At 47.0% G+C, this 27,587-nt stretch overlaps 1 protein-coding gene across 1 annotated transcript; it reads left to right on the forward strand.

The window, feature by feature from the left end:
* The first annotated feature begins 1,458 nt into the window (after positions 1-1,458).
* Positions 1,459-14,192, forward strand: GORAB (golgin, RAB6 interacting). Its single transcript, XM_075937003.2, has 5 exons — positions 1,459-1,619; positions 3,206-3,554; positions 6,738-6,839; positions 8,691-8,831; positions 11,963-14,192. The coding sequence occupies exons 1-5, from the start codon at positions 1,556-1,558 to the stop codon at positions 12,444-12,446; spliced, it is 1,140 nt and encodes a 379-aa protein (XP_075793118.2). The 5' UTR covers positions 1,459-1,555; the 3' UTR covers positions 12,447-14,192.
* The last annotated feature ends 13,395 nt before the right edge of the window (positions 14,193-27,587 follow it).

Consider the following 27,587-nt stretch of genomic DNA (forward strand, 5'->3'; position numbering starts at 1 on the left):
TGTGTGTGGATGGACAAAATACTCACTGTACTTGGTGAGATCTAAAAGAACATTATTTCTTTTCCCTTTGTCTCAGAGGGGTTGCTGCGTTAGACTGTAACTTTAAAAACGAGTAGTCCTGTGGCACCTTAGGGTACGTTTACACTAGGGCGCTATTTCGGGATACTTCTGGTATCCCAAAATAGCTATTCTGCATCTCGACAGCACGCCCATTATTTTGAAATATCTTTCGAAATAAGGACGCGCTATTCTGACGTCCCTGTAAACCTCGTTCCATGAGGATTAAGGGACATTTTGGAATAGCTGTTTATTTTGAAATTTGGTGCTATGTAGACTCGAAACAAGCTAAGATCAAATTGCATAGCTCAAATTGCGTAGCTTATTTCGAGCTAAGGGTGCAGCATAGATGCACTCTTAGAGACTAACAAATATAGATATATAGAGAGAGATAGCTATAGTATCATGAGCTTTTGTGGGCCAAATGTACTTCCTAACTTGAGGCAGTGGGTTTTGTCCATGAGAGCTCATGATACCATGTATTGGTTAGTCTCTCAGGTGCCACAGGACTCCTTGTTGTTTTCCGTGTATGTGTGTGCGTGCATGTCCAGACAAAATATTGGGATAGAAACAAGGCAAAGAATTCACATCGGTAAGTTAGGGTCCGATACATCAGGGCTGTGTCTAGACTGGCCAGTTTTTCCGGAAAATCAGCTGCTTTTCCGGAAAAACTTGCCAGCTGTCTACACTGGCCGCTTGAATTTCCGCAAACGCACTGACTTCCTACTGTAAGAAATCAGTGCTTTTTGCGGAAATACTATGCTGCTCCTGTTCGGGCAAAAGGGCCAGTGTAGACAGCTCAGATTTGTTTTGCGCAAAAAAGCCCTGATGGCGAAAATTCCGATCGGGGCTTTTTTGTGCAAAAGCGCGTCTAGATTGGCCACGGATGCTTTTCCGCAAAAAGTGCTTTTGCGCAAAAGCGTCCGTGCCAATCTAGACGCGCTTTTCCTAAAATGCTTTTAACGGAAAACTTTTCCATTAAAAGCATTTCTGGAAAATCATGCCAGTCTAGACATAGCCCAGGGCTGTGCTGTTGTAGGGGTCCATGCACATGCCCGGCCCGTGTCTCCAGCCGCTGCCCCGTACGGTTACGGTTACGGTTACGGTTACGGTACAGGCGGCAGTGACCCGGTCGCGAGGGCGGCAGGATCTGAATTGCTCCATTCCCGGGGGCGGCCCCAGCTGGGTGGGGGGGCTCCAGAGGGGCAGTTGCTTGGGGCCGATCCCATTGGCTGCAGGAGGTGCCAGGCTGGCTGCTGGCCCAGCACTGGCAGAGCAAGGGGGGGGGGGGATGGGTTGGAGTCAGGTGCCCCGCCCCCTCTGCAAGGCCCCGCCCCCTCCGGGCTCCTTCCCCATGGCAACGCGGCAGGACCCCGCCGGGCTGCCCGCGCGGCTGCCTGACAGCCGGGCCCGGACGCGCCGGCCGGCGGAGGCGGGGGCAGCCGCGGGGGCCTGCGGCGGCCGGGACGTGGCGGCGGAAGCGGCGGGAGGCGGCGCCATGGCGGGGGGCTGGGCCGGCTTCTCCGAGCAGGAGCTGCGGCGGCTGCGGGGCCCGCGCGCAGGTACCGGCCGGGCCCGGGGCCACTTCCGGGTCCCGGGGGGGGGGGGCTGGCGTGGGGGGTAAGATCCCGTTTGATTGGTCAGTGGGGGCGGGGCGGGGCTCCTGGGCCCTCAGCGCGGGGAATCCGGGGCTGGAGCGCACAACGCTTCGCCCCTCCCCCCGCTGTGCAGGGCACGTGCCCCCCCCCCCCGGCTGTACCAGTGAGAGAGACGAGAGACCCCCCCATCTCCTCCATTGGCGGGTCGGGCCCCCCCATCTCCTCCATTGGCGGGGGGGTCGGGCCCCCCCCCATCTCCTCCATTGGCGGGTCGGGCCCCCCCCGGACCCCCCCCATCTCCTCCATTGGCGGGTCGGGCCCCCCCCCATCTCATCCATTGGCGGGTCGGGCCCCCCCCCCATCTCCTCCATTGGCGGGTCGGGCCCCCCCCCCATCTCCTCCATTGGCGGGTCGGGCCCCCTCCCATCTCATCCATTGGCGGGTCGGGCCCCCCCCATCTCCTCCATTGGCGGGTCGGGCCCCCCCCCCCCCATCTCCTCCATTGGCGGGTCGGGCCCCCCCCCCATCTCCTCCATTGGCGGGTCGGGCCCCCCCCCCATCTCCTCCATTGGCGGGTCGGGCCCCCCCCCCATCTCCTCCATTGGCGGGTCGGGCCCCCCCCCCATCTCCTCCATTGGCGGGTCCCCCATCTCATCCATTGGCGGGTCGGGCCCCCCCCCCCCATCTCCTCCATTGGCGGGTCGGGTCGGGCTCCCCCATCTCATCCATTGCGAGGTGGGTCGGGTCGGGTCGGGCCCCCCCCATCTCATCCATTGCGAGGTGGGTCGGGTCAGCCCCCCCCATCTCATCCATTGCGAGGTGGGTCGGGTCGGGCCCCCCCATCTCATCCATTGCGAGGTGGGTCGGGTCGGGGCCCCCCATCTCATCCATTGGTGGGTCAGGGCCCCCCCATCTCATCCATTGCAAGGCGGGTCCCCCCCATATCTCATCCATTGCGAGGCAGGTCGTTATTCCTGAAAATAATCAGCATAGCGGCATTGCGCAAGAGGGTTTTTCTTGCCCAAGAAGGGGCCGTGTAGACAGCTCCTTCTGGCGCAAGAGCCTCTTCCACAAAATGGCAGTTCATTAGGTACGCAAATGAGGCTCGGCGATATTCCACGCTTAGCCTCATTTGCATATTTCTGGCGCAAGAATCCACCAGTGTAGACATAGACAAACTGTTTAATACTGGGGGGCACAAAGCAACTTTGTCAATATCAGAGGGGTAGCCGTGTTAGTCTGAATCTGCAAAAGCGGTGAGGAGTCCTGTGGCACCTTATAGACTAACTGAAGTGTAGGATGCACATGCATCTGACGAAGTGGGTCTTTGTCCACGAAAGCTTATGCTCCTACACTTGAGTTAGTCTATCAGGTGCCACAGGACTCCTCACCGCTTTTGTCAATATCATTATTCACATCAGACTTCTCCCCACTCACATGACTTTTTGTCAAAGATTGATCTTGTTACCAGCAATAGAGTTGGTAAGAAAATAAATAGTCAAGATTCTATGTCTCCTGAAAGGATTTGTTTTTATTTTTACAATAACTAGACCTATCCGAATCTTCTGATCAGAAGCATAGACCTATCTCCGTAAATAAGAGCCGGCAGCAGGTGCAACGAGAAAAAGTTCTTCAGCAACAATATCGAAAACTGGGACTGCAGGATGCAGCAGCCTCTGTACCTTCAGAACAGCTGCTTTCTGTGCCAAAACACAAGCCCTGTCTTCCAAGTCCCCCTCTGCAACAATCTCCTCCATCCTCAATCAAAGATCAAAGGCAACATGACACTAGAGATCAAGAGGCTGTGCAGGGACTTGAAAATCCTTGTAATGGCGATGAAAAAACCCAGCATCTCCTTGTAAAGATGGATTTAAAAATGGAGAACAAGAGAGTGGAATTGTTAGTAAGTCTGTACAATCAAGGGATTGGTTTTATTCCTTACTGTATTTTAGATTCAGACTTCTTCTTTTTTGCTTCTTTCCTGCTGATCCTTTAATTGCCACCTTTTGGTTATATCTCATGCAGATCTGAGTCCTGTAATCTAATTTGTGCAGATGGGAGTCTCACTGTCTTCAGTAGACTCCATGCATGCAAGATTGCAGGATCGGAGGCCTAAATCATAAGGCATCCAGGTCATGGGACTGTTTTTTAACATTATTTTTGAAGGGTTAAGTGCATCTCTCGTATATGATGTAAATAAATCAGAATCAGCAAAACTCACCTGGAAATGCATCTTTGTGGTTTTCTGTAACTTTTGCCCCTTTCACAAAATTGCTCCCCTGGTTGTCAAAACTTTCTATGGGTCCTCTTTTGTTTTGGTGTGGGAAAGCATTTCACTTGTTTAGTCTCCCCTATTGACTAAATTCTGGCCAGCTAACATGGTTGTAGATGCGCTATAGATTGCATCTTGATTGGGGGGGTAGGTTCAGTCATTTTGAGTTAATGTGATTGAAACCCCCCCCCCCCCCCGCCCTTTTTAGCCTCAAGGGAAGGCCATGAAGTTGACTAGTTGCACACTGGTGTCTTCTTATCTGCTGACTAAGGTCCTGTCTCGACTTACCTGCACTGTTGATCTACTTCAGATGTGCAAATAGCATAGCAGCGTCAGCAGATGAGATCTTGGCGGGTGGATTATTCGCTGCCATGTTGATCCACTGCGAAGTGTAGACAAGGGCAGAGTCTTTGCCTCCTTTTTACTAGGGAGTGGGGGTGGGAGAATCATTTTTCATTTGTGTTCTCTCTCCAAACTACTTGAATTACTTATTTTTTTAAAAAGTTGGTCTTAAAACCTTCCTGTTCATTGTGCTATAACATCCCAAAACCCATTTCAAATGTCCCTTTCCTACCTTACCTCTCCTAATCTTCTGTTTTCTGCTCACAGTAGCTAGTAGAGCTGATCAAATCATTTATTTGATGAATTTCACCATTTTTTCACCCAATAAACTAGGCTGGTATTTCTCTTTGTTCACTCAGTTTGTAGAGCTGGATGAATAATAAATATCTGACTATAGAAAGTCCTAATATTGGAATAGTTTTTATGATTTGCTCGTTCTTATAATTAGACTGCCAGACTGTATACTTGTTGTCTTGTTTGTTGTAACTATTTTGCCTTTTTGGCTGTAGTTTTGGGTACCCAGAATAATAAAATTTTAGGCACCAAAGTTCTAGTTAATACTAAACAGTTCCGGAAAAGAGACGAAACATCATATTTAGGCTTTGAGTTTATTTTTAACAATTAGGTGTTAGGATGAGACTATCATAGTCGGGGGATTAGTTTACCCCGAGGTACCTACAGTGGGGCGTTTTGCCTCGGAGTAAATGACATACAGTACTTGATCAGACACATTGCCCCTTGTAGTCCACTATCCCATGTTCCTATAAGCAGCTGTGTGTGGTTTTAGTCAGGAAGTTCTCCTTCTCTCTACCATGGTACAGCACCGCATAAATGCTGAGATGCTGTACACGTATTTATTTTTCTTGGCTATCTGGGACAGCCCTCATGAAAGTGATTTTTTTATGTTTACATTTTTAGGGTTTTTTTCCTTGCTTGCTCCCATACGCTCTGTTTTGTTTTCCATCAGAGTCCCAATAATCAGTGGAATGTTCATTCTTCCATGGGTCGTGCCATTTCAGAATGACACAGTCAAACGTTGTCATTCACTAAACTCTACAGCTATCGAAAGCTCATCATCTAATAAACCATCTTGTTAGTCTTTAAAGTGCTACATAGTCCTCTATTTTGCTCAAAGCACCCCTAAGCACCGTGTATATTCTATTGGAACTTTCCCTCGTCAAAGAACCACCACCACATTCAAGCATCACGGTGGCTTGAAAAACATTCTTCCTTCTCTTTAGCTATCAAGTAACTTCTGATGTTTTATTCTGGGGTGGATTGATTTAAATCAAAGCAGTTTAAAAAGCCAAGTAGAAATCCTCAATTTAAAATCATCAATTTTAAGCAACATTTCCATTTGTACATTTATTTTCTCAAGAAAGGTGCATTCTTATTGATTGATATAACCATGAAAACATGTTGATTTACAACTAACTAGAACCTTTATTTTTTAGTACATGCCTAGGAGGATATACTAGACTTGTATATGTTTCTTTAGATAATTGTATAGTTTGCTATTTTCCGATTTTTATTAATTGTCATTTTCAGTATGTTTGAAAATGGTGAGTGATATGTTGTATATTTACTAGAACATTTTTTGCTCATGTTTTGTGTCAAGTTGCATTGGCGGGTAACTGGAATTTTAAACACACAGCAACATATACAAATTATTTTATTAAAACAGCTTTGAACATTTTGAATACACACATTTTCTCTGATCAAAACATGTTCCACATTTACAATCAAATTATCAGTTCAGGCTGGTAGAGGATTATATTCACATTTCAACAGTTTTGTTTTTAAAAAGAAAGCCTTATTCTAATTTAAATACAACCAGGCAGCCAATGTAAATACAAAATGTTTTAAAATTAAAAAACAAATTTAACTTCCACTTTCTTCCTTAGAAGAGCACACATATTATACATTACGTTATGGAGAGCAGATCATTCTGAAATGACTTTGAAAAGTGATGGGTAAAACTTCACTTCAACAACTAACATGAGGCAACTTATGTAGGGAAAAGTGGTATTCAGCCGCATCCAAAGCCTAATCTAATTAGGATGAATTTATTTAATAATATAAAGATAGGATAACACATGAATGATTTGTAATGAAAAGCCACCGATGTATGAACGATATATGTTGTCACTGTAGATGAAAACATAGGATTCTGTTGTGGCAAAGAACTAACCCAACAATCTTGGCTCATAAGAGACCCTGGTTTGTTTGGGTTTTCTTTATTTAGAGTAAACTTGTTGAGCTTCTCCTGATGCTAAAACTCTTCTTCCTAATCAGTCTTCCTTCCTAATTCCCACACAACCAAGGTGTTGCGCTATCCTTGGATTCTTGGGAATCCTTACTGGGTGCTCCAACAGAATAAACACAAAGCGCCTCACTGCCGTTTTGGGTGAAGAGAGGCAGGAGAGAAACAAGTCCCTGTTTAACGCTGTGACTTTGTCAATGCTCAGGCAGGAGAAATCGCGGTGGGAAGTCCTCCAGCAGGAGCAGCGGCTGATGGAAGAGAAGAATAAACGCAAGAAGGCGCTCCTGGCCAAAGCCATCGCTGAAAGGTGATGAGGCCGTCCTCTGCAGTAAAGGTTCTGTGTTTTTGTGTGCGCAGATGAGCGATGTTATGCGAGATTCACATTTTATTCCAAACGGTGTGGTGGCTAAGGCGCACTTTTTATGTGGGTTGCATTTCTGTAGCTCCTTCTGCAGGTTGATAATTCCAGTTATAGACAGATCGACAGAGCGACTCTGTTCCTGAGCACATGCCTTGGCACTCAAACATAAGAACAGCATACTGGGTCAGACCACTCAGTTCTATCCAGCCCAGTATCCTGTCCTTCGACAATGGCCAATGCCAGATGCCCCAGAGGGAGTCAACACAGCAGGTAATCATCACATGATCCCTTTCCTTTCATCCATTTCCAGACAAACAGAGAGTAGGAACACCATCCCTACCCATCCTAGCTAATAGCCATCGATGGACCTAACCTCCATGAATTTATCTAGCTCTTTTTGAACCCCGTTACAGTCCTAGTCTTCCCAGCATCCTCTGGCAAGGAGTTCCACAGGTTGGTTGTGCACTGAGTGAAGAAAAACTTCCTTTTGTTAGTTTTAAACCTGCTACCTATTAATTTCATTTGGTGACCCCCTACTTCTTATATTGAGGGAACAAGTTAATAACTTTTCCTTATTCACTTTTTCTACACCGGTCATGATTTTATAGACCTCTATCATTTCCCCTCTTAGTCTCCTCTTTTTTAAGATGAGCACCACTTCATTTAGTGATGTTCTGTGTTGTGTTTAGAGCTGTACTACAGGGTTCTAGTCCCAGCTATGCCAGTGACTTGCTATTAGGGATGTTAATGGCAGGGAGATTAGCAAATGTGTTTTTTGGTAAATGTGTAACTGCTGAATTTTTCAGCAGTTACATGTTTACACGTAGGGGGGCAGGCAGAAGCTGCTACACATGGGAAGCCGGCTTGAAAGCTGTCTCCCTGCGCACACGCATTCCCTCCCCCCCCCACTCTGCTCCCTCTCTTTAGTCTGACCCAGTGTGGCCGTTCTTATGTTCTCACGGTTATGTAGGGCTTTAAACCTTTCACATTTGATGTGAATCTTTTCATTGACTTCATTGGGCTTTGGACCAGGCCTATGGAGAGTAATCCTTCAAAATGGAAATAACACGTTTGGTTTAGTTGACTCAGTCTCTCTTTGGCTCCTGCTATTTGGGATTCTTTCAATTGCAGGACTGAATCCCCTCTGCTTTTCTAGCAATTTCCTATGTCCTTACCCTTCGAAGTATTTAGTTAGGCTGTGTCTAGACTACATCCCTATTTCGGAAGAGTTATGTAAATTAGACCTATCGAAATTGCAAATGAAGCCAGGATTTGAATTTTCCGTTCTTCATTTGCATAATCTCGTCACGGCGTTTTTTTGAAAAATGCTGTTTCGAAACTTAAACCACGGTCTAGAGGCAGTTCTTTCGGAAAGCTACGCCTTTTTCGAATGATCCTGTAAACCTTATTTTTTGAAAAAACGCCGTGACTTGATTATGCAAATGAAGCACGGGAAATTGAAATCCCGGCTTCGTTTGCAATTTCGATATGTCTAATTTACAGCCCTCTTTCGAAAAAGGGATGTAGTTTAGACGTATCCCTACAGAGAGTGAGTTCCCGAGTGAAGGAGTACAATCCATTTTAGGCACTCTGTTTGCAGTAATGTAATGATGTACTTTTGATTCACTGTTTATAGCAGACACTTTAGATCCCCATAGAAAAAAGATCAAGAGTCTTAAAGTTTGCAATAGAAACCTTTGAGCAGCTACGGATGAGCTGGTGGGCCTGTAAGTGCAACACAATGTGTGTCTTGCGTCGAATGCACATAAAGCGGGAATTCACATTGTGTTTTTTCAGATCCAAAAGAACTCAGGCTGAAACAGTGAAACTAAAGCGGATTCAAAAAGAGCTGCAGGCTCTGGATGATATGGTGTCTGCTGACATTGGGATCTTAAGGAACCGAATCGACCAGGCCAGCATGGACTATTCATACGCTCGGTAAGCAAGTAACAGATAGAGCAGCTAGTACTCTTGGGAAAATGTTGGGAGAAAGTGCAATTTGCTTTCACTGAAGAAAGGCTGATGGGAGTCATGTCATGTCATGTTAGTCAGTCATATGCATTAAATGGCATTCAGGTGCATTTAATGAATTTCAGTATACGGTGGTTTTTCTTTAGGTCATAGCAGCCTAGAGAAGCTTGCGACTGAAATAAGTTTCCTGACTGAAAACTTCACTTGCCGCCACCTCCTCCTCCCCCCTTTCATCATGCGTGTGTGCTGGTCCATTACGGTACAACCATGACACTGTTGCAGGGGATTTAGTTGCTGGCTGTTTTTCATGGGAGAGAGGGGGAAACAGCTTTAAAAAAGGAATCAGACACATGTAATGTGTTATATCAACTCTGCCAAAACAATTCCTGAGCACCTTAATTCAGGACAGCACTTAAGTTCTGTTGAAATCTGTGGGAGTTGCATATATGCCGAAAGCTAAGCTATGTACTTAAGTGGTTTTTTGAGTTGGGACCAAATGTAGATCAATTTCAGTCTTCCAAGAGTCTTGATGTCCCTTTAGTCAATTGAGGATTTTTAAAATTATTTTTACAAAGTCGTACAACTCCAATTAACTTTGCATGTTGAAGGATGCTACAAAAGGGAATTGAAGTGCCTCATTAGTACAGGGTAAACCACAATATGGGTATGTATATGTAAGCATGTTTATATAGCCATTTCATGAAATGGAAATATTTGGTTGTGGTTTTTAGTTCACTGTTTAGTGTGTGGAAGTTGTAGTTTTCCTTGTGACTTTTGCTATACATTGATCACAGGCCAATAAACATGGCACTTAGCTTTTTAAGTGAATATTAGTGGTACCTAAGATCTGAGGATGGCTATTGACTAATTGTCATTTAAAATCGCAGGGACTAGCTGACGTCTAGTTCCACTATTTTAGGATATTTTGGAAAATCTAACTTTTTCAGATTGACATCACAGAAGATTTTTCAGTGTCCGTGTTTTTGTAGGGTTGACTCAAATATCTTTCAGAAACCATTAAACCTTTAGAAATGTTTTATGATAACATTACACCCATTTTTGAACTCTGCATCTTAAATTCCCAGTGGAAGGAAAAAAGACTTACAGAATGTTTATAGGAAACGTAGGTCTAAAGATGAAAAAGGAAGGTTTGTGGGGAAAAAGGCAAAATTTTAAAAATATGCCCAATGAGTTTGCTGTGTTTTGTACAAACAGTGTTTCATGATTTGGAAGGTAAAGTTACACATGGATTTTCAATGTTGTACAGTATACCACCCACCATTAAAAGCTTTCATTCACCTAACAAGCAATGCCTTACTGAGCTATTATTGATGCCTTTGCTTTATGTTTTAAGGCTAACTGCCAAATTAGTTTAACATGCCAAGAAGTGCAATATTTATAGTCATAATGACCTAGTTCAGACATCTGACTGTTATAAAATGGAATATTTATAAACATTACGATGAAAAAAAAAAACTGAACGCAGGTTAAAATTTTAATTGGACAAATGTTTCCACAGTAAGCATAACTTCGTTCCTTGCATGTATACTTCATGTCTGAACCCTTCATGACATCCTCTCTGTGCCTCATTATATAATCTCTGTGACTCCCTTCTGAGTGTGTGTCTAGACTATAGGGGATTTTCCAAAAAAACTTCATCTACGTCCACATTGCAATCGCTTTCTTTTGAGAGAATATCAAAAGAACACAGTGGTTTTTCCGACATTAGTAAACTTCATTCTATGAGGAAGAACGCCTTTTCCGAAAGAGCTCTTTCACAAAAAGGTGCGTGTGGCTTCAAAAGGGGGAGTTTTTTCGAAAGAGGAGGCCTCCAGGAAAAAGCACAGGTTCCCTGGTGGCCATTCCGCCCATAGTAATCACAGTTTACATGCAAGAGAGCATCCAATGTGTGTGGACGCTCTCTTTTGGAAGAAGTTTTTTCGGACGATCTCTTCCGAAAAAGCTTGTTTTGAAAGAAGCTTGCCATCTAGACATTCCCTGATAGAAAGAGAAGTGAGTATTTTGGGGACCCTGTGGATATAGCTGCGTCATTGATGGCCGATGGCAAAGATCTGGCTGGGGACGGAGTCCTGCAGTTATTTTTTGCTGGAATATATGCTGAAAGACTTCCCGTTTCATTTAATTTCTGCTTCCTCAAACAAAAGGCCCACTGTATCCCTCTATTGCTTGGTAATGGGACACTTGAGTCTGCCTTTACGAAGCAGCTCCCTGGGTTTATAAGCACCTTTGTGATGCTACGTTTGTGGATGTTGTCTGATGTGGGGCACTACAGACTCACTGTGCATCTGATCCATGGCCTCCTTCCCCTGTCAGCCAGTCTGTGATACCCTTCTACTAGTTAAGTCCACCCGCGTTATGTTGCCCCTTGAAATATCCATAATTGTTGTTCGCCATTAGAAAGTTTGTCACGTCAGAGTGTAAGAACTGGCAAGTGCCCATGCCGATGCTGCAATTATTTCTACATTGGCGGCTCTGCAGAAGCTGTCGTCATTAGCTGGTGTCATGTTCCGAGCCTCTGTGCTGCTTGTGACAGAGGGATGTGCTTTTTTTTTTTTTTTTTTTTTTTTTTGAATGACAGGGAACGTACACTTTTAGAAAAGATTGAAGTGGCAACGTAACTGCTTCATTGAATTGCCAGAATTTCTCTCTGTTGGTTTGTCCATCTGTTTCGCTAACAATAAAGTGAACACAGATCATTTTGGTAACTTTCGGAATAATTAGTTTTCCATTGGAACAAATGGAGCAGGAACCGGCGATGGGTTTTTTTCAGCACGCTGGAGATGTCTCTCGTACAAAAGTCACCAAACCTGTGCATTTCAGACAAGAGAACCGAGTCCTAGAATGCAGCAGCGGTGGAAACTAATGGCGTTCCCTTTCATCCGTTGGCACATTCGCCTTTGTGTCCCTTGCTTTATAACTGTTGAGCACTGTTTCTGTGTGCTATTAGATTCGTGGCATGGCCCAATCCAGCGGAGGACACCTGTTAGTGACCGCTCACGTAGTCATCCAGCTGTGTAACTTGTGAGCTGCTTTGGGCTTCCGTGGGACGAATAACTAAAAACCGATTGGTTTTGCAGGAAGCGATACGAAAAGGCCGAGGCCGAGTATGTAGCAGCAAAGCTGGATCTCCAACGGAAGACTGAGCTGAAGGAGCGTCTCACGGAGCATCTGTGTACCATCATACAGCAGAATGAACTGCGTAAAGCCAAGAAGCTGGAGGAGTTGATGAAGCAGCTGGAAGTGGAGGCAGATGAAGAAAATCTGGAACTGGAGATTGAGGTGGAGCGGATGCTGCAGCATCAGGAGGCAGAAGCTGGGAGACAGGCTCAGAATCTGCCCCCGACTGCCGAGGAAGCGGCTGCTCTGTGTGCGGCTGCGGCGGAAAAGGAGCAGGCGGGTGCTGTTCTGGAACACTTAGTGGAGCTACCTGGACATGCCTGTAGCAAATCACTTTCAAATACAGGTAGCTCAGATCAGTCGGTAAACACTACTGGGGAGGAAAGCACAGCTCACTCTGATACGCTACTATTGCATGCCAAGAAGGTAGCCTCTGATGGATGATATACTTGATTTGCTGCCGCCGTAAGGCTTTTGCAGCGCCAGAACATACTTCTCTTACGTTATTTCTATTTGTAATTTCATTTAAAATAACCATTTTTAGTGATCTGTCAAAATCTTTCTTTCTGGGCCACCTGTCTCTCCTATTTTGTATTTTTAGGTCTGTTCATCCCCGGATTTGCTCACTCTTTATGGTGCTTTGTGAGATTGGGGCTTGCTAGAAGGGGGTACAAAGAAGCGGGCCACAGTGGAGACTAGTTTTGTGTGAGTGAAGATTCCGAGCTAACCATTCCGGACATCAAATCAGGAAATGGAGATGCTGGTTTTCTTGAGCAGATGTCGTAAAGATGAGACTTTATTATAGATACATACAGTAATAAGACATTTCCGGGGTGTCTGCAAATTTCATTTAACCCTGTCTGGGTTTCAGAGACATCCTTGTCGATGGTAGTTCATTCTGTAGAGAATTAAAAACAAATTTAGAAATGCATGTTACTATCAAGGTCAAGTTGGCTCTAATATTTCCTATTTATAACTCTGATGTCTATTTTTTTTTTTTTACAAATGATTGTAAAATTCTCAATATCTGGTCTTTGGCATCTGTTTTGTGCAATTACAGCATGAAATATGTTACAAAAGTATCAGCTTAGTATATGGTAGAAAGAAACACTACACTAGAGATCAGGCTAGTATTGAAACAAATGTGGTTACAAATATTTGTCTCCTTTTCAATAATGTCATATCTGCCTTAAATCCCCAGAAATCAAAGTAGTGATAAAATAATGAATAACCCCAAAATAAATGAGAACTAAGCCCTTCCATACATCATATAATGTTCATTAAATTACAGCTACTATACTTCCTTGTCTTAAGGGTGGGGGTGTATAACCCCAGCAGGATCTGTTTATTTGCCCACTTACTGGTTTCAAAGGGCTTTTAAAAATCATTCCAGATGGGGAAAGACAAAGGAATACAATTCTGATTTTTGTGATGACCTCTTGGAGGGAGGTGGTTAGCAGAAATCCTGTGGTGCCATCCATGAACCACAGCAATTTTCATATTTTCTCTGCGACACAATCTGCAGCTTTCTTTCACTCTGGAAATGTTAACAGTTTCTCTAATATGGAACGTTTGTGTATCACAGTTTGACGATCCCTGGAGTGACCCCACCAAACACGATTATTAGGGACCAATTAACGACTCAGTCGTTGAAAACATGACACTTTGTTTTCAATTTTTATTCTAAAAATAAATGAATGCATCTTCTATGTGGCTAGTTTGCTTTCCATTATAGTATATGGTGTTTAATACACATTGTTAGCGGTTTGGCTGCGTATGTGTTTCCTTTGTGTGCTGCCAGGCCTGTACAGACAGCTGGCATGGCAGACCTCGAGTGAATGACCACAAGATCCGTTAAGGGACGAAGGCACCTGGCCAGATTGATGTTGATAAACACAGTCCTACCATCCCACAGACTCTACCGGACCATTAATACATGTATGTCTGTAACAATGGACCAGCTCAGAAAATTTTTCTTTTATCCCTAAGCCAGGCAAAGATTTTCTCTCCGAGACACACTTTTATGCCCCGCTCCAAACAAATTAGTACTGCCCTTCTGACACAGGTACTGCCTCCTGATGTGTCTAGTAATTACTCATCACCTTGTACATGATGATTTGATTAAAACATTTTTATTACGTACTGTTATCTGGACTTTATCTTTTAGGAGGGGCCAGTTCATTCCTCTTGTGCTTGGGGAATGGTTTTGTACCGTCGTTGCAATTGGAATGTGTTTGCCGAAGTATTCTGTGACTCGCAGTTTTTTTAGGAAAGTGTGTTTTTTGCAAAATTAGCCCTGTTCTTGCCAGATTCTGTGAGCAGGCTCTGCCTCATACCAGGCCTCTGATACAAGGGCTTATGATTCAAGCTCTCTTCCTGTTACACATGTTCAAGAGATGGGACAAGAATAGGTTCTTGAATAATCATGTAGCAAGCTTGAAAGCTACATCCTTGGGCAGCCTGTCTCTGCATACAACCAACACCCCAAAGATGTCTCTTCCAAACAAAGAAGGGTAAAATAGCCTTGGCGAGCTATATCCTGTAACATAGAACTTCAACTAACCGCAGTCCATTTTGCAAAACCCCTGCCCAGATCTATGACAAGCACTCGAAATAGAGAGAAACAAGCCCACGTGTTTTAGTTAAAAGTTGTATCTCTGATTATACAATGTGAATGTTATGGAGGAAAAACCCTCATTTAAAATCTGACCTGTGCTGCTGATACTACAGTAACTTCATTTCTCTAGAAATGACTTGACCCGGATTGTTTTGCCGTGGGAGGGAGGAGTTTAAATGTGTTACCAAAATTGCCTAATCCTATTTGGTTACCAACTTCTTAGGTACAGTGAATAGATCCTCATCTAATCAGAGAGCCGAAAGAATGACATCTGCCTGAAATTATCTGATTGCACAAAGACAATAATGAATAAGAAGTGCTCACTGTGAGCACAGGGTGTGAGCATCTGATAGACAGAAATGTGTCTGTAAAATGATCATCCAATAGTTGCAACAGAGAACAATTCAAAAAAGAAAAAGCCGGCCAGATTTATCAATTGAGGAGATTTTTAAGAGTGACTCAGAGTTCTAAAGCACAAGTGCTATCGAAAGCCATTCCTCTGGAATGAACAATCTTCTATCCAGCCGAAGTGTCTGAACAACAGAGCCCACGGTGCCATACGGACATAATACTGAGGATTTTTACTGTGTCCAAGAACTTAGGGTTCTTTCTGAATCAGTGCCAATTTCTGTTATACGGAGGATTTCTTTGTTAGTTTGTTCCTTTTCCCCTCCCCATCTAAATTCTGACCAAGTTTATCTCTAACAAAACATGTAGATACTGCTGTAAGATGCTGCTAAACTATTGGTTGTTTTTTAAGTTTTTCCAGTTACCGATAAACTTGAGTGGGGTAGCTGTGTTAATCTCTGTTTAGCTTCTGAGAATGCAAAATGAAGTGATCTGAGTGGAAGCCGGGGGTGGGGAGATTTGAAATGCAAACAGACGTTTTCATCCTTTTTCTCTGCAGGAAAGAGTTAAATTGTTTTTCTCTTGCTTGCAGAGCTCTTCTGTGGCATGCGATATAAAACATTACAAGTGTCATTTCCAATTTAGCTGACACAGCTTAAGTAGTTCACAAATATTTTGATGGATGCCAGTCTGACCGGTTTAAATTCTCCCCCTGCAAGAATTAAGCAGTCCAATCATAACAATATGTCCATCAGTCAGAAGAGCCAAGCGATAGTTTGGCGGAACCAAAATACTTTCTCCTCAGAGGAAATGAAACCATTGAATCAAGCAAATATTCCTAGTTTCATCGTTAAGGGGTCCATAGGCCTTGAAAGTGAGTCAGTTTAACGATTTGTGATGTTGACATCTGAAATGTCGAGGGGAAGGGGGTTGTAACCACTAGAGTCCTGACCCAAAAGGCTGTCAATGGACTGGTCTAATACTGATAAAATATTATCAAAATGGTCATATTTTAAAGCACTAATTTATAGAACAGTAACAAAACAAGGGTATGACTTTATGGCGTAGAATTAGTCTCCTGTGGGACTTTTTTTTTAATGCCTGTTAGAGTGCGTACTCCCCACCGTGCCTCAGTGACCCTCCGACTGTCTTCATCTAGCCCATCTCAGGGCAAGCTGCAATCTGTACGGGCCGCTCATCACCGGCACCGGGTGTATCTCTGCTGCCCTGCTTACCTGGGCTGCGTTGCTACCACCCTCCAAGCCCCGGGCCTTGCCCCAGGCCCTGCAGCCAGGGAGCCCGTTAGCCAGCACTCCGCTAGCCCTTCCTGGCTGCCCCAATACTGTTCTCCCTCCTGGGAGCCTCCTGCTTCCTCCACTGCCAGTTCTTCACTGCTCTTCTCCCTCCCTTCTTCTTTATAGAGCCCCTAGCTGGGCTATCATTAGCCCTAAGGGCCTTAGCCGAGTCTTTGCTTTCAGCCCCTGCTCTGGGCCTGAGTTTTGCCCTGAAAGGGCCCTGTCACACGCCCTCCTTTTTGGACCGGGCTTCCCTTCCCCTGCCGGCCCCCATTCTGGGCCTCTTGTGTACTTTCCCTCTGGACCTGGTCCCCCCCCAGGGCCCTGGCTATCCTCGGATTTGCCCTAGCTGCCTCTGAGCATGCGCAGCAGAGTCGGCGTGACGGCCGGCGGGCTCCCCAGAGAGTCACCACGCCGCTGTCGGTGCGGGGCGACAATGCCCCCTCACTATGCCTAATTCCAAAAAGCAGGTTATTTGACTCAAAAATGTGAACACACAGTGAAATGAAGCTCTAAAAAATTGGGGGCTGGGGAGAATGGCTCCATGAGGCAATCGAAAAGGTAGGCTACTGCCGACGTCAGGGCATTCGTGGTGGAATATTTGGCTGCGGTCAAATAATTGGGCCTGGCAAGCCTGTCAGCCGACTGCCTATGTGGGGTATTGTTTCAGGTCTGATTCAGAGAGAGGAATGCTACTTACTCTATGACCAATAATACTCCCGCCTGTGTGGTGGGTTTTTGCCTGGCTCCCATCCGATTCCTGAGTCAGCAGCCCCGTGCTTAGTTTATAAGACCCAAAGAACTTTCTGCCTGAGGTGACAGTTTCAGAGAAGATTTCAGTTCTACAAAGAGATACACTTCCTCCGAAAACGGTCCAAAATACCGTGCTGCCCTTTCTACAAACCTTTCCCGCATCCTGCAGGGTAAGAAAGGAGGTCAGGCTCAGGGCTGACGAAAAGTCCCTTTTGGCCTGTAAGCGTGAAGAGGGCTTTCCAGCTCATGGTGGGTGAGGGAGCCAGCAGCAGTAATATGGCTGGTTTAGGCCTCCAGCTACTTATCTCTGCAAATGGGAACGGGACAAAAGGTACCTACAAGAAGAGGACTCTCCCCTGGGGGATTCAGTAGCCACAAAGGCACAGAACTTCAGCGACGTAGGCAGCTCATGAAATCAATGAGCGTTAAGCACCTAACCTTGAAGGATCTGGGCCCAAGCTTAGAAAGTAAGCCACGGGGCAACGTCAGTCTGCCTGCGTTCCAGGGCTGCCTTTTCTCCTTCGTCTCCTGCTTGGTCCAATAGAATCGACACCCTAAGATCTCTCTTGTCCCTAAACCTTATGGGAAGCAATAGGTTAAAAGGGATTTAATGTGGATTAAGGGCCTTGGGGGAGATTCTTGCTTAATTATGAATGGGTTTAGCAGGAGTTTATCATCTATCTATGGTATTTATCTCTACTCTAGTAGTGTCATATCCGAGTGACACACAATCTTCAGTGTATTTAGTCTCTTAAGACCGTTCCATTGTCACTACCCATTCAGGTCTACCAGCTCTTTTGTTTCCACATTTACTAGTCTGGAGTCTGTCACCCCCACTGACTTCTTCACACAGTTGTGGGAGATGGAAACTTGCTAGTAAAATATCAAACAGGCAGTTCTCTACCAGCTCCTGTGACTAACTGGATGAAATTCCAAGTCACCGAGAGAGAGAGAGACTGGGGCAGAAATCTTGGAAAGAAAATTTGTCACTGGAAAAAAAAATCCCCAGTTTGAGAATTAAAACGCATCTCAAAAAAGTTCAACTTTGCAAGGACGTGTGGTTGTGTTTGGGTGGTTTTATGCTAAGGTTTTCCTTCAACCCATGACGAAAGTGATCATTGAAAAGCTGGCTGTGGGTGACATTTTTGGAAAATAGTCAAAACACAAGCCAGTGGCTCTATTTCTAACACTGCATCATGCAAACAATGTTGTGTTTTTGTCCCTCCCTCCCCCACACACTTTTTCTCCATCAAGGAAAAGTTGAACGTAAGGGCCCAGTCTGATGATTCTTGCATAGGCGACTCTCCCCCTTTGACGTTGGTGAATCAAACCTACAAACCAGGAATCGTTTCGGAGGGCCGAAAAACCCCTCAAAAAATAAAAGTCGCTGCTTTCTCTAGAGATGGGTCCAGCCCAAAACCATGGGTTGCAGTCTTAAAACGCTGTTTTTGTGGCAGTTCCAGTTCAATCGGAAGCAGAAATTGCTGGGCATCTCACCAGCTGTCCATCACGGGTGAGTAGATGGAAGAGGTTCTGAATCGTGATTATTAATAATACCGGAGCCTCAGCCTCGGAGCTAGGTGCTGTACAAACACAGAGCAAGGACAGTTCCTGTACCTAAGAGTGTGTGGGGCGGACCACCTCCCAGGGAATGGAGCCAATTCGCCCCGCACTCAACCCACGCTGACCCCTGCGCTTTACGGGGCGCATGGTGGATGGTCGGCCGCCTGCTCCCGCGTGGCGGCCTAGCTGAGCGGCGCCGTGGTCGGGAGAACGCTGAACGCAGCGGTAGCAGTGACGCGCCAGACGGTACGTCCGGGTGGGGTTGGGGGGGGGGGGGGAGTCTGGAGATGTTACGGAGAACGTGCGTCAGGGGGAGGGGCCAGGCGGGCTGTTCAAAAGGGGTACGGCCATGGGAGGCGGGGGAGGGATGGAGGAGTATCGGGAGTAGGGCAAAGGAAGGAAGCGGAGGAGTAGAGGGAACGCCAGGAGAGTCCCAGCGTCTGGGGTAGAGACGCGGAGGCGGGGTGGAGAAGCGCAAGCAAGGTGGGCCGGCTCCAGAGGCCCTTGCGGGTAGCCCAGGGCGGGGCTTTTTTGTAGTTGGCCCGCAGGCCGGTGCGTTTCGGCAGGAGCCCCACCAGCCGGACAGGTCTCTGCCGGTACCTGTCCTTAGGGCCCTGGGCCTACCCCCACCCGCCACGTTTGAGACTTCGGTGGCTTGAGACCATAATAGACGGTTACTGAGGCCGAAGAGTTGTAAAATTGTGCATAGAAGGGACGGCTGGGTAGCCGCCAGACCCAGAGTAGTCCAGGAAGGAGGGAGGTGAGGACCGGCTCCTCCACAGCGTGTAATCAAAGGTTCAGTGAACACCTGCACGTTTGGGGGGCCAGCTAAACTGCCCCACATCTTCACTGTCGGCATTCCCCAAACTGAAGCCACCCAAATAGGTAAGGAATAGATTTCAGGAGCACTACAAACATGAATTATCTTCTCACCAGCCCACAGAGGGGTCACAGAGGAAGCTGGTGGAAGAACTTGATTTGGAACGGGGAGCCTCTTGCTCCTCCCACTAAACAGCACTGCCTCTCCCGAGGTGGGGGGGGGGGAAGGTTTCTCCAGAGAGCGAGTGGTTGGGAGCGTTTTGCTCGGCATAATGGAAACCACATGCAAAGTGCCAGAGCAGGCCTCTGTCTTCTAGCGCCGTTAAGGTGGGCGCAGGCTCCTTTGAAGGGCAGGGAGACTGGTTTCCTCTGGCATTTGTCCTGATTTATGTCCAAGGAGCAGCCTCCCCCCAGGCAGGATGGAAAAGGCCAAGTAACTGGAGCAGCGAAGCATTAAAAAATACATCGATGTGTGTATAGTATGTCAGACAAAACTTTTTTCCCTCCAATCCTTGCCTTTGGCAGCCTGTTACAGAGTTTAAATCATACCTTTACAATCCAGATCGAGACACTAAAAGGCTCAGGGGCTCTATGAACTAAGAACGGGAGAGAGGAGTTAGTCATTTTCTCAATTAGCTGGACATAAATCAGCAGTAATGAGGCGCTTTAGGCAAATCGGGCAGGTTTAGTGCCCCTGTGCCTTTTCTCCCCCAGAATCCCGCCAGATTCCACCTGCGTGTTAGGCGGCGCGGTCAGTTATTTCATCGTGCCGTCGCTACAGCTCTGAGTGACGGGTTTTAATGTCGCCAGTCTGACTGGAGCACCTGGCATTTGTGTATGTGGAGGGGGAGCATGTCCAAAATATTCTAACTGGGGACACATTTGTATTCAGTAAGTAGAATGCAGGAGCTTGCGTTGAACAAGAGTATGGAAAACCAAGCAGCCTCAAGGTGCGTTTTGCTTGTGTGTGGTGGGAGGAGGGGGGGGACTCGGCATGAGTAGGAACTGAAAAAAAACCTGTTAAAGTTTCAGGAGGGACTTAGTTCGATGTGATACCAGCCCCCCTCAGTCTGCTCCGTATAGATCTCCTTTGTCCAACTCTGCCTGCCGCACGTTTGTTGTTAAGGGAACAGGATCGCAATGGGCAAACCACAAAGAAATCAGAGGTTCAGATGCAACATGGGTCCAAAAGCTGACTTTATGGGTGATTTGACAGCTCATGCAATCTGAGTTGTACAGGGAGACCGGCGAGAGCCTGGGAACTTCTGTTTGCCTCTCATCTCGTGCAAAACAAGGGGGCCATTGAAAGGTTACTGAATTAAAAGTAGCAAAAGGAAATGCCACAATTAAACTGCGGAACTCACTGCCACAAGATCTAACTGCAAGACCCAATGAGTTTAGAACTCAGGTCGGCAGACTTTCCCGGCAGACTGGTGCGAATAGTACCACCAGTTTGTACTCCCCGGCTACGTCTAGACTGGCATGATTTTCTGGAAATGCTTTTAACGGAAATGTTTTTCGTTAAAAGCATTTTCGGAACAGAGCGTCTAGATTGGCACGGACGCTTTTCCGCAAAAGCACTTTTTGCGGGAAAGCGTCCGTGTCAATCTAGACGCGCTTTTCCACAAAAAAGCCCCGATCGCCATTTTCGGGATTGGGGCTTTTTTGTGGAAAACAAATCTGGGCTGTCTACACTGGCCCTTTTGCACAGTATTTCCGCAAGACCACTGACAATCTTACATGAGATCGTCAGTGCTTTTGCGGAAATTCAAGCGGCCAGTGTAGACAGCTGGCAAGTTTTTCCGGAAAAGTGGCTGATTTTCTGGAAAAACTGGCCAGTCTAGACACAGCCCCTGAGTCTAGGATTTGCTGTGGACAAAGTCCCTGGGTAGTCTTGCTTCGAGGAGTCTTCCAGGCAGTAGCATCATAGCTGCTGATTGGCTCCCTGCCCTATATAAACCAAGGGGTCATTGGGGGAAGTGTCCTGGCAGAGGTATGGATCTTCTGTAGCCACAGTGAGTACTTCTGAACTCTTTTTTTTTTTTATTGGGACTTTGCCCCCTGGCCTAGAACCTATGAACCCAGCCTCAGGTTTGCCTCTGCTCTGACCCTTAGTCCTGACTGCCTTTGTTGGTATCCTGACACGGAGGGCAGAAATGGAGCAGGGTTAAAAACGCACACATGCACACGCACACAAATATGGGTATCTGTGTGGACAAGGAGGCTATCTTCAGTCAGTGCGGATGGAATATAGTTTTTAATAAGGGATGTACACTTGTAACAGAGTGATCTGTCCTGGGAACTGGGGGCCAGTCAGCCCCATTTGAAGACAGAGCCTTTTTCACAGTGATGGTTGATCCTGGGAAAGGGACTGATCAGAGCCAGCTGGACTCCTAATGATGCTGTTAACGAGAGCTCAGCTGATGAGGAAATGCAGGTCGCACTGGGTACTGTCAAGCCCTGGAGTAGGAGGAAAGGTGGGATGGAAGAAAGGCCTTTTGGCCCTTGCAGAGGACTGTATAAATGGAGGGGGGAAACCGGTTTTTCCAGGAGCATTTACGTCGATTTGCTTTATTGTGTTTGAAAATAAGCTGGGCAGCAACGGAATTCCCCGAACAGCTGTTGGGCGTCATGTCAATCCTTTCTTGGCTGGGCTCAGGGGAGACAGATCAGCAGCCAACAAAACCCTCTTGTTTCTAGTCATGGAAGTTTCAGGTAGCATTTGACATGTTCAAAGTGCTGGACAGCTTGTAGGAGGTTGGTGAATAAGTGGTACCCTGATTTTACAGCTAGGATGTTAACAGTATCTGATGAAGGAGAGCAGTTGAATCGTGGCAAGTCATAAGTCTATTTCTGGGATGCCTGTTCCATGAATGAGTTAATAGAATTGATCTTAAGGTGGAGCGAGATGTTTGTCACACTCATTATCATCGTCAGTTATTAGCAGTAGAGAGATTGGCAGACACGGCCGTTCAGTCCTGCAGACCACCTTCTCTCGTGTGGGAGTCATTCAATTAGCTGGATAACACATGGCTTCTCAAACGCCGCCGCCACGCTGGGGTAATAAGTCAAAAGTTACGCATGAGGTCATTTGATAAAGTCATGGTCTCTCAAACCTGTCACCTGGCTAATAGGGGTTCAAAGGAGAGATTCAAGTTCTGCCCTGCTGATTAGCAGAATGCTCACAGCTGGCAGCGTGTGTTTCTACTGGTGGTGCACATCCTGGGTGCACACGGCAAAATTTATTCTGCACATAGGTGGGGAAAAAAAAATAGAGGAAATATTGCCCTACACCCAGACTGTGGAGCGGAGCCCTTTGGACCCCAAACACCTGCACTTTTAGACTTCTAACCCTGATCCTTCGAAACAGAGCCCTGCCCTTTCAAACCCCTATCCTAGCATCCTTGTGAATCCCACCCCAATCTTAACCCTAAGGAGTACTCTTTGCGCCCCAACCCTGATCTTTGGTTTGGGAAGCCCCCTCCTCATGAACCTTTACTCAAACCTTACAAACCTATCCTTTGGCACCCTGCTTCTCGAGGCCTGCCTGCAAGCTGGTTTCTGCTCACTCACCTTTCGTGGTGCTGTTTAGCATCACCTGGCATGATGGGCTCCTCCTGATACTCAGAAGGGATCATGTGGCTTTTTTCCCCCCCTGAAGTTGCTAAATATTTTGATTTGAGAAAAAACGAATGTTATTTTGGGGGGTGGTGGGGGAAGGTGCAAAAAGGGGGAGAGGGGAAAGCAGCTAGTGGAGGCACAGTAGAGTCCCTGTTTGGACCCTGGACTAGCCCTTCAAACAGCGGTAAGATTTACCTGTGATGCAGCGCTCGACAAACCCTGCAGGCAAACCCTAACCCATGTCCCTCCCCCTCCCTGCAGCAAAGACGGTCTTCAACACAAACTCAACCCCCTGTAGCGAGAAGGTCTTGGCCTGCCGGAGGCACTGCTTGCACGATGCTAACGATACCACCCGATATGGGCGCAAGCCAACCCAGCGCCAAGGTGACTTCTCCGAGCCGCTGTGTCCTTTTCAAAGCTGACCCCAGCTCAGTATTTTGGAAATCGGAGCCCAGCCCTGCAGGAAGAAAGTTGACAGCCCCAGCCGCGTCTGTTTCCACAAAACACGTGGACGGTTCTTTGAAAAGTAGGATGCCTGGATTACATTAATCCCCCAGTAGGTCTCACTCGAGGGTGAGCACTGGCAGGTAACTCACAATATCGCAAGGATTGACATGCATAGCTCACGTCTTTCTTGCACATGACGGCAAGATGAGAGGATAAAGGAAATGCCGTGAATATTCCGCGTCTCATCTTTAAGTAAGACATCCGCTGCAGTCCCCAATGGCATGCTGGCAAAGGACGAAAGAGGCCTAGCTTCACAGATGGCTACAAAAATTGAACCCAGACAGAAATTATGACTGGTCCAATATCAAGCTGGGAGGGGTTGTCAGGTTGGTTCCTTCAGGGATCTGTTCTGGGCCCGGTGTTATTTATCATCTTCAGTGAACGGCTTGGAGGACGGAGTGACGTGCACCCATATCCGATGCGGAGCTGAGAAGGATCATAAAATCTCTGGTGGATAAGATAAAACCGCAATGTGAATTTGATACGCCGGAGAAGTGGGCTGAAAGAAATCAACGAGAGACGGAGTAATTCAAATACACAACACACAACAGTTCCCCTTTAGTACCTTTAAATTTCTTACAGATACTGGCTTATAGCATCCTGGGTGCCTGCCAGCTCTTGCCGGAGCTGCACACCAGGGTGCACCCGCTTCCTTTCACCTCTGGCAGCACCATAGTGAAAGGGCCGAGAAGACGTGAGCAAGGAAGATAAATTGCACGTCAATAATTGAATGCTGCTGCGGAAGAGGCAAATGCTTGTCTCTTTTACAGATGTGAGTACTTTACAAAGGTTTTATTAGCCTCGCAACATCCCTGTTTAAGCACCCCGCCTCAGTTCCTCTGGTTTCCACAAGTGGGGAAACTGAGGCACGGAGTCCTTACAGTGTATTTTCCTGCTCCAGGGAGAAATGATGGGGCGGGTGTAGTTCCTCCTTACTAAATCTATCAGTTCCTGTGTATTCTGAGTCATAGCTACTCGCTGTCTTACTGTTTTATTAGCTACCCTGAGAGCACCCAAAGGCCCCAGTTGAGATAGGTGCTATCCACTTTCCATCAAAAGCTTTCAGGACAGACAAAAGGTGAGGAAAGGAAACTGAGGCACAGAGGGGCCGGGATTTGCTCAAATGACACACAGGTAGAGCCCTGCAAATGGGCGTATATCCGCTTTATATCCGTGGGCATCCGCTCATTTGTGCAGATCCAAATTTGTGTCTCGTCGCAGGGCTCTACACACAGGCCAGTGACAGAGCGAGGGGGAGAACCTTGCTCTCCTCGTCTCCTAGAGCGCCCCCTGCTGTTCAAGCCCTCATGTCGCAAGTGTGCAGTAGCCACTGGGGGGCTACTTTTGTTTCTTGGCTTGACTGTAAGTATCTGAGGCTTCTGAGCTCGGAACCGTACGTGTTTGGCGACACACATATTAGGGGAATTGCTTAATCTCTTACTGATTTCAGATGATTGGGATGTGAGAAGTACCGTATTTCGTTTTTACAAACCCCGCACGCACCTCCCATGGGGTATACTCGGGTGCGGGGTATACAATATTTTTTTACTCACCTGGTGAGTTCCTGCGCAGCCTCCAGCCTCCGGGCGGGGGAGCGCTTATCCCCCTGGTTCCTGTGCAGCTGCCTGGAGGCTGGAAGCTGTGCAGGAACCGGGGTGGTGAGTGCCCGCAGGAACCGGGGTGGTGAGTGCCCGCAGGAACCGGGGCGTTTAGGCAGGCTAATTCTCCTCCACTTCCCCCGGCACCGTAAATTAGCTAATATACCCCAGCACAATTTGAAAGAAAAATCTTGTATTTCCTGTGGGTTATACTCGTGCGCAGGGTATACATGATTTTTTTACTCAATTCGGAAAAACTGCGGGGTATATTCCCTAAAATACGGTAATCACAGGGGATAGCAGGGCTGACGGTCATCACGGGACCCAGATCCATGCTCCCAGAAGGGGAGGAGTTGGGGAGGAAGGGGCGGGGCTTTGGGTGGAAGGGGCGGGGTCTGGAAAAGACCGAGGCACTGGGCCGGCCCCCATCCCTCAGAGCCCCGCAGAGCTCCTGGCACAGTGCTCTGGCAGTGATTTAAAGCGGGCCAGGGCTCCACCGGGGAGCCCCAAAGCAACTGCCCCCGTCCGACCCACCCGTCGTTGGCGGGCCTGACAGAAGATGATGGAAAATAAAATAATTTATGACCCTCACCTAGAGCATTGGTGACGGAAAACCGCTGAAACAAAGCGCAGCAAACTGGCAAAGACTGGCTGGTTTTGAAAAAGCACAGAAAATATCTGAGCTGGTGTAGCCCATCTTGCTGTGAGCTGGGCTATCAGACAGCGGCCTGGATGGGGACCTGGGTGAAGCGGGGTCCCACTGCGATAGCACAGACACAGCCATAGACTTGTAAGGCTGAGGGGTATCTCAGAGACTTCAGACTCCTTCCCCTGCACTGTGGCGGCAGAATCAAGTGAACCTAGGCCGTCCCTGACAGGTCTTTGTCCAACAGCTCGTAATGTTTTCCAGACTGTTCTCAGTCCCCCCTCATTTTCCCCTCCCCCCCCGCTCAGTTTTTCCTCAAGACTGAACAGGCCCCGTTTGTTAAACTTTTCTCACAGGGCAGGTTTTCTGAACCTTTGATCATTTTCCATGCTCTTCTCTGGATTCCCTCCATGTCCACAGCTTTCCTTAAGTCTGGTGATCAGAACTGGCAAACTACCCCATCCAAGGCTTCTCCAGTGCCGAATAGAGCGGAGACAGCTCCCTCCTTTGTCTTACGTAAGACACTCGAGTTACGACGCCCAAGAATGCCTTTTTTGCAGCGGTATCATATTGTTGCCTCGTATTCAACGTGTCGTCCACTATAACCCACAGATTGTTCTTAGTGCTGCCATCTCGTGTGTTATTCCCTGTTTTTGTGGTTGTACGTTTGATTCCCCCCCCCCAACAAGTAAAATCCTTCCCACTTGTCTTGATTGAATTTCATCTTGATGAATCCAGCCCACTTCTTCCATTTGTCAGGGTTGTTTTGAATGCTAATCCCGTCCCTCAAAGTGCTTGCAACCCCTCCCAACTCAGTGTCATCTGCAGGTTTTAGAAGCACACACTCCACTCAGCCATCCAAGTCTTTAATGACAATAGCACGTAGTACCAGACCCAGGACTGACCCCTGCGCTAGATACGCGCTCACGGCTGGATGGCGATCTGTTGACAACTACTCTTTGAGTAGAGTCTTTCAACCGATGGGTCGTCCACCCTTTATTAATTTCATCGCGCTCACATTGCCTAGCTTGCTGCTTATAAGACTGTCCAAAGCGTGACTAAATTCAGTACATCTCATATCGACTGCTTCCCTTCCTGTTTGGCGGGTCAAAAAAGGAAGCGAGGTTGGATTGGCCTGATTTGTCCTTGTTGTTGACACACGTTGGCTGTTCCTTATAACCCTGTCGTAGTGAGATGAGGGCGTAGAACATAAGCCCTTGTATCACAGGCCTGAGGCCTAGGCAACAGTGGTCAAGGTTTGCTAACGCAAAGCAAAGCTAAGCTGGGAGCAAGAGACAGGCCCCTCTCATGGAATTGGGCACAAACAGGGCTGAGAGTGTAACGCTCTAATTGGTACGAGGCCCAGGCGGGGAACAATCATTGGGACTGGGTACCGGCTGTAAAACAGTAGTTCTGGGCATAGGTGGAAAGCACATTCCAGAAGGATGGTAACAACACCTCGTCAAAAAGGACCTTAGTACCCACACATCCCCCACAGAGAACGGGGATGTACCGACTCAGGTTTAAGGGTCTAAAATGACAGCAAGGTGGATCGAATCACCCAGGGGAATGGGCGGTATCTAAGTAACGTCACAGGGTGGCAACCTGACACGTCAGGAGGGCTGTGTAACTTGCTTGTGCCTGTATATAGAGTTGTCTTGGAGGGGCCTTGTCCGGGCTAGGGGGGAGCAGGACCTCCCACTGACGGAGCCAGTCTGTAAGCGTAGTTGTTCAGTAGAGTCTTCCGACAACGATGACTGAACTTCGTTTGATGGTAAACCTGGGCGCCTTCCATCCTTATCTGATTTCGTGGTCTTT

This window comes from Pelodiscus sinensis, chromosome 9, assembly GCF_052426305.1.
Source record: "Pelodiscus sinensis isolate ZL-2025 chromosome 9, ASM5242630v1, whole genome shotgun sequence".
Taxonomy (NCBI): Eukaryota; Metazoa; Chordata; order Testudines; family Trionychidae; genus Pelodiscus; species Pelodiscus sinensis.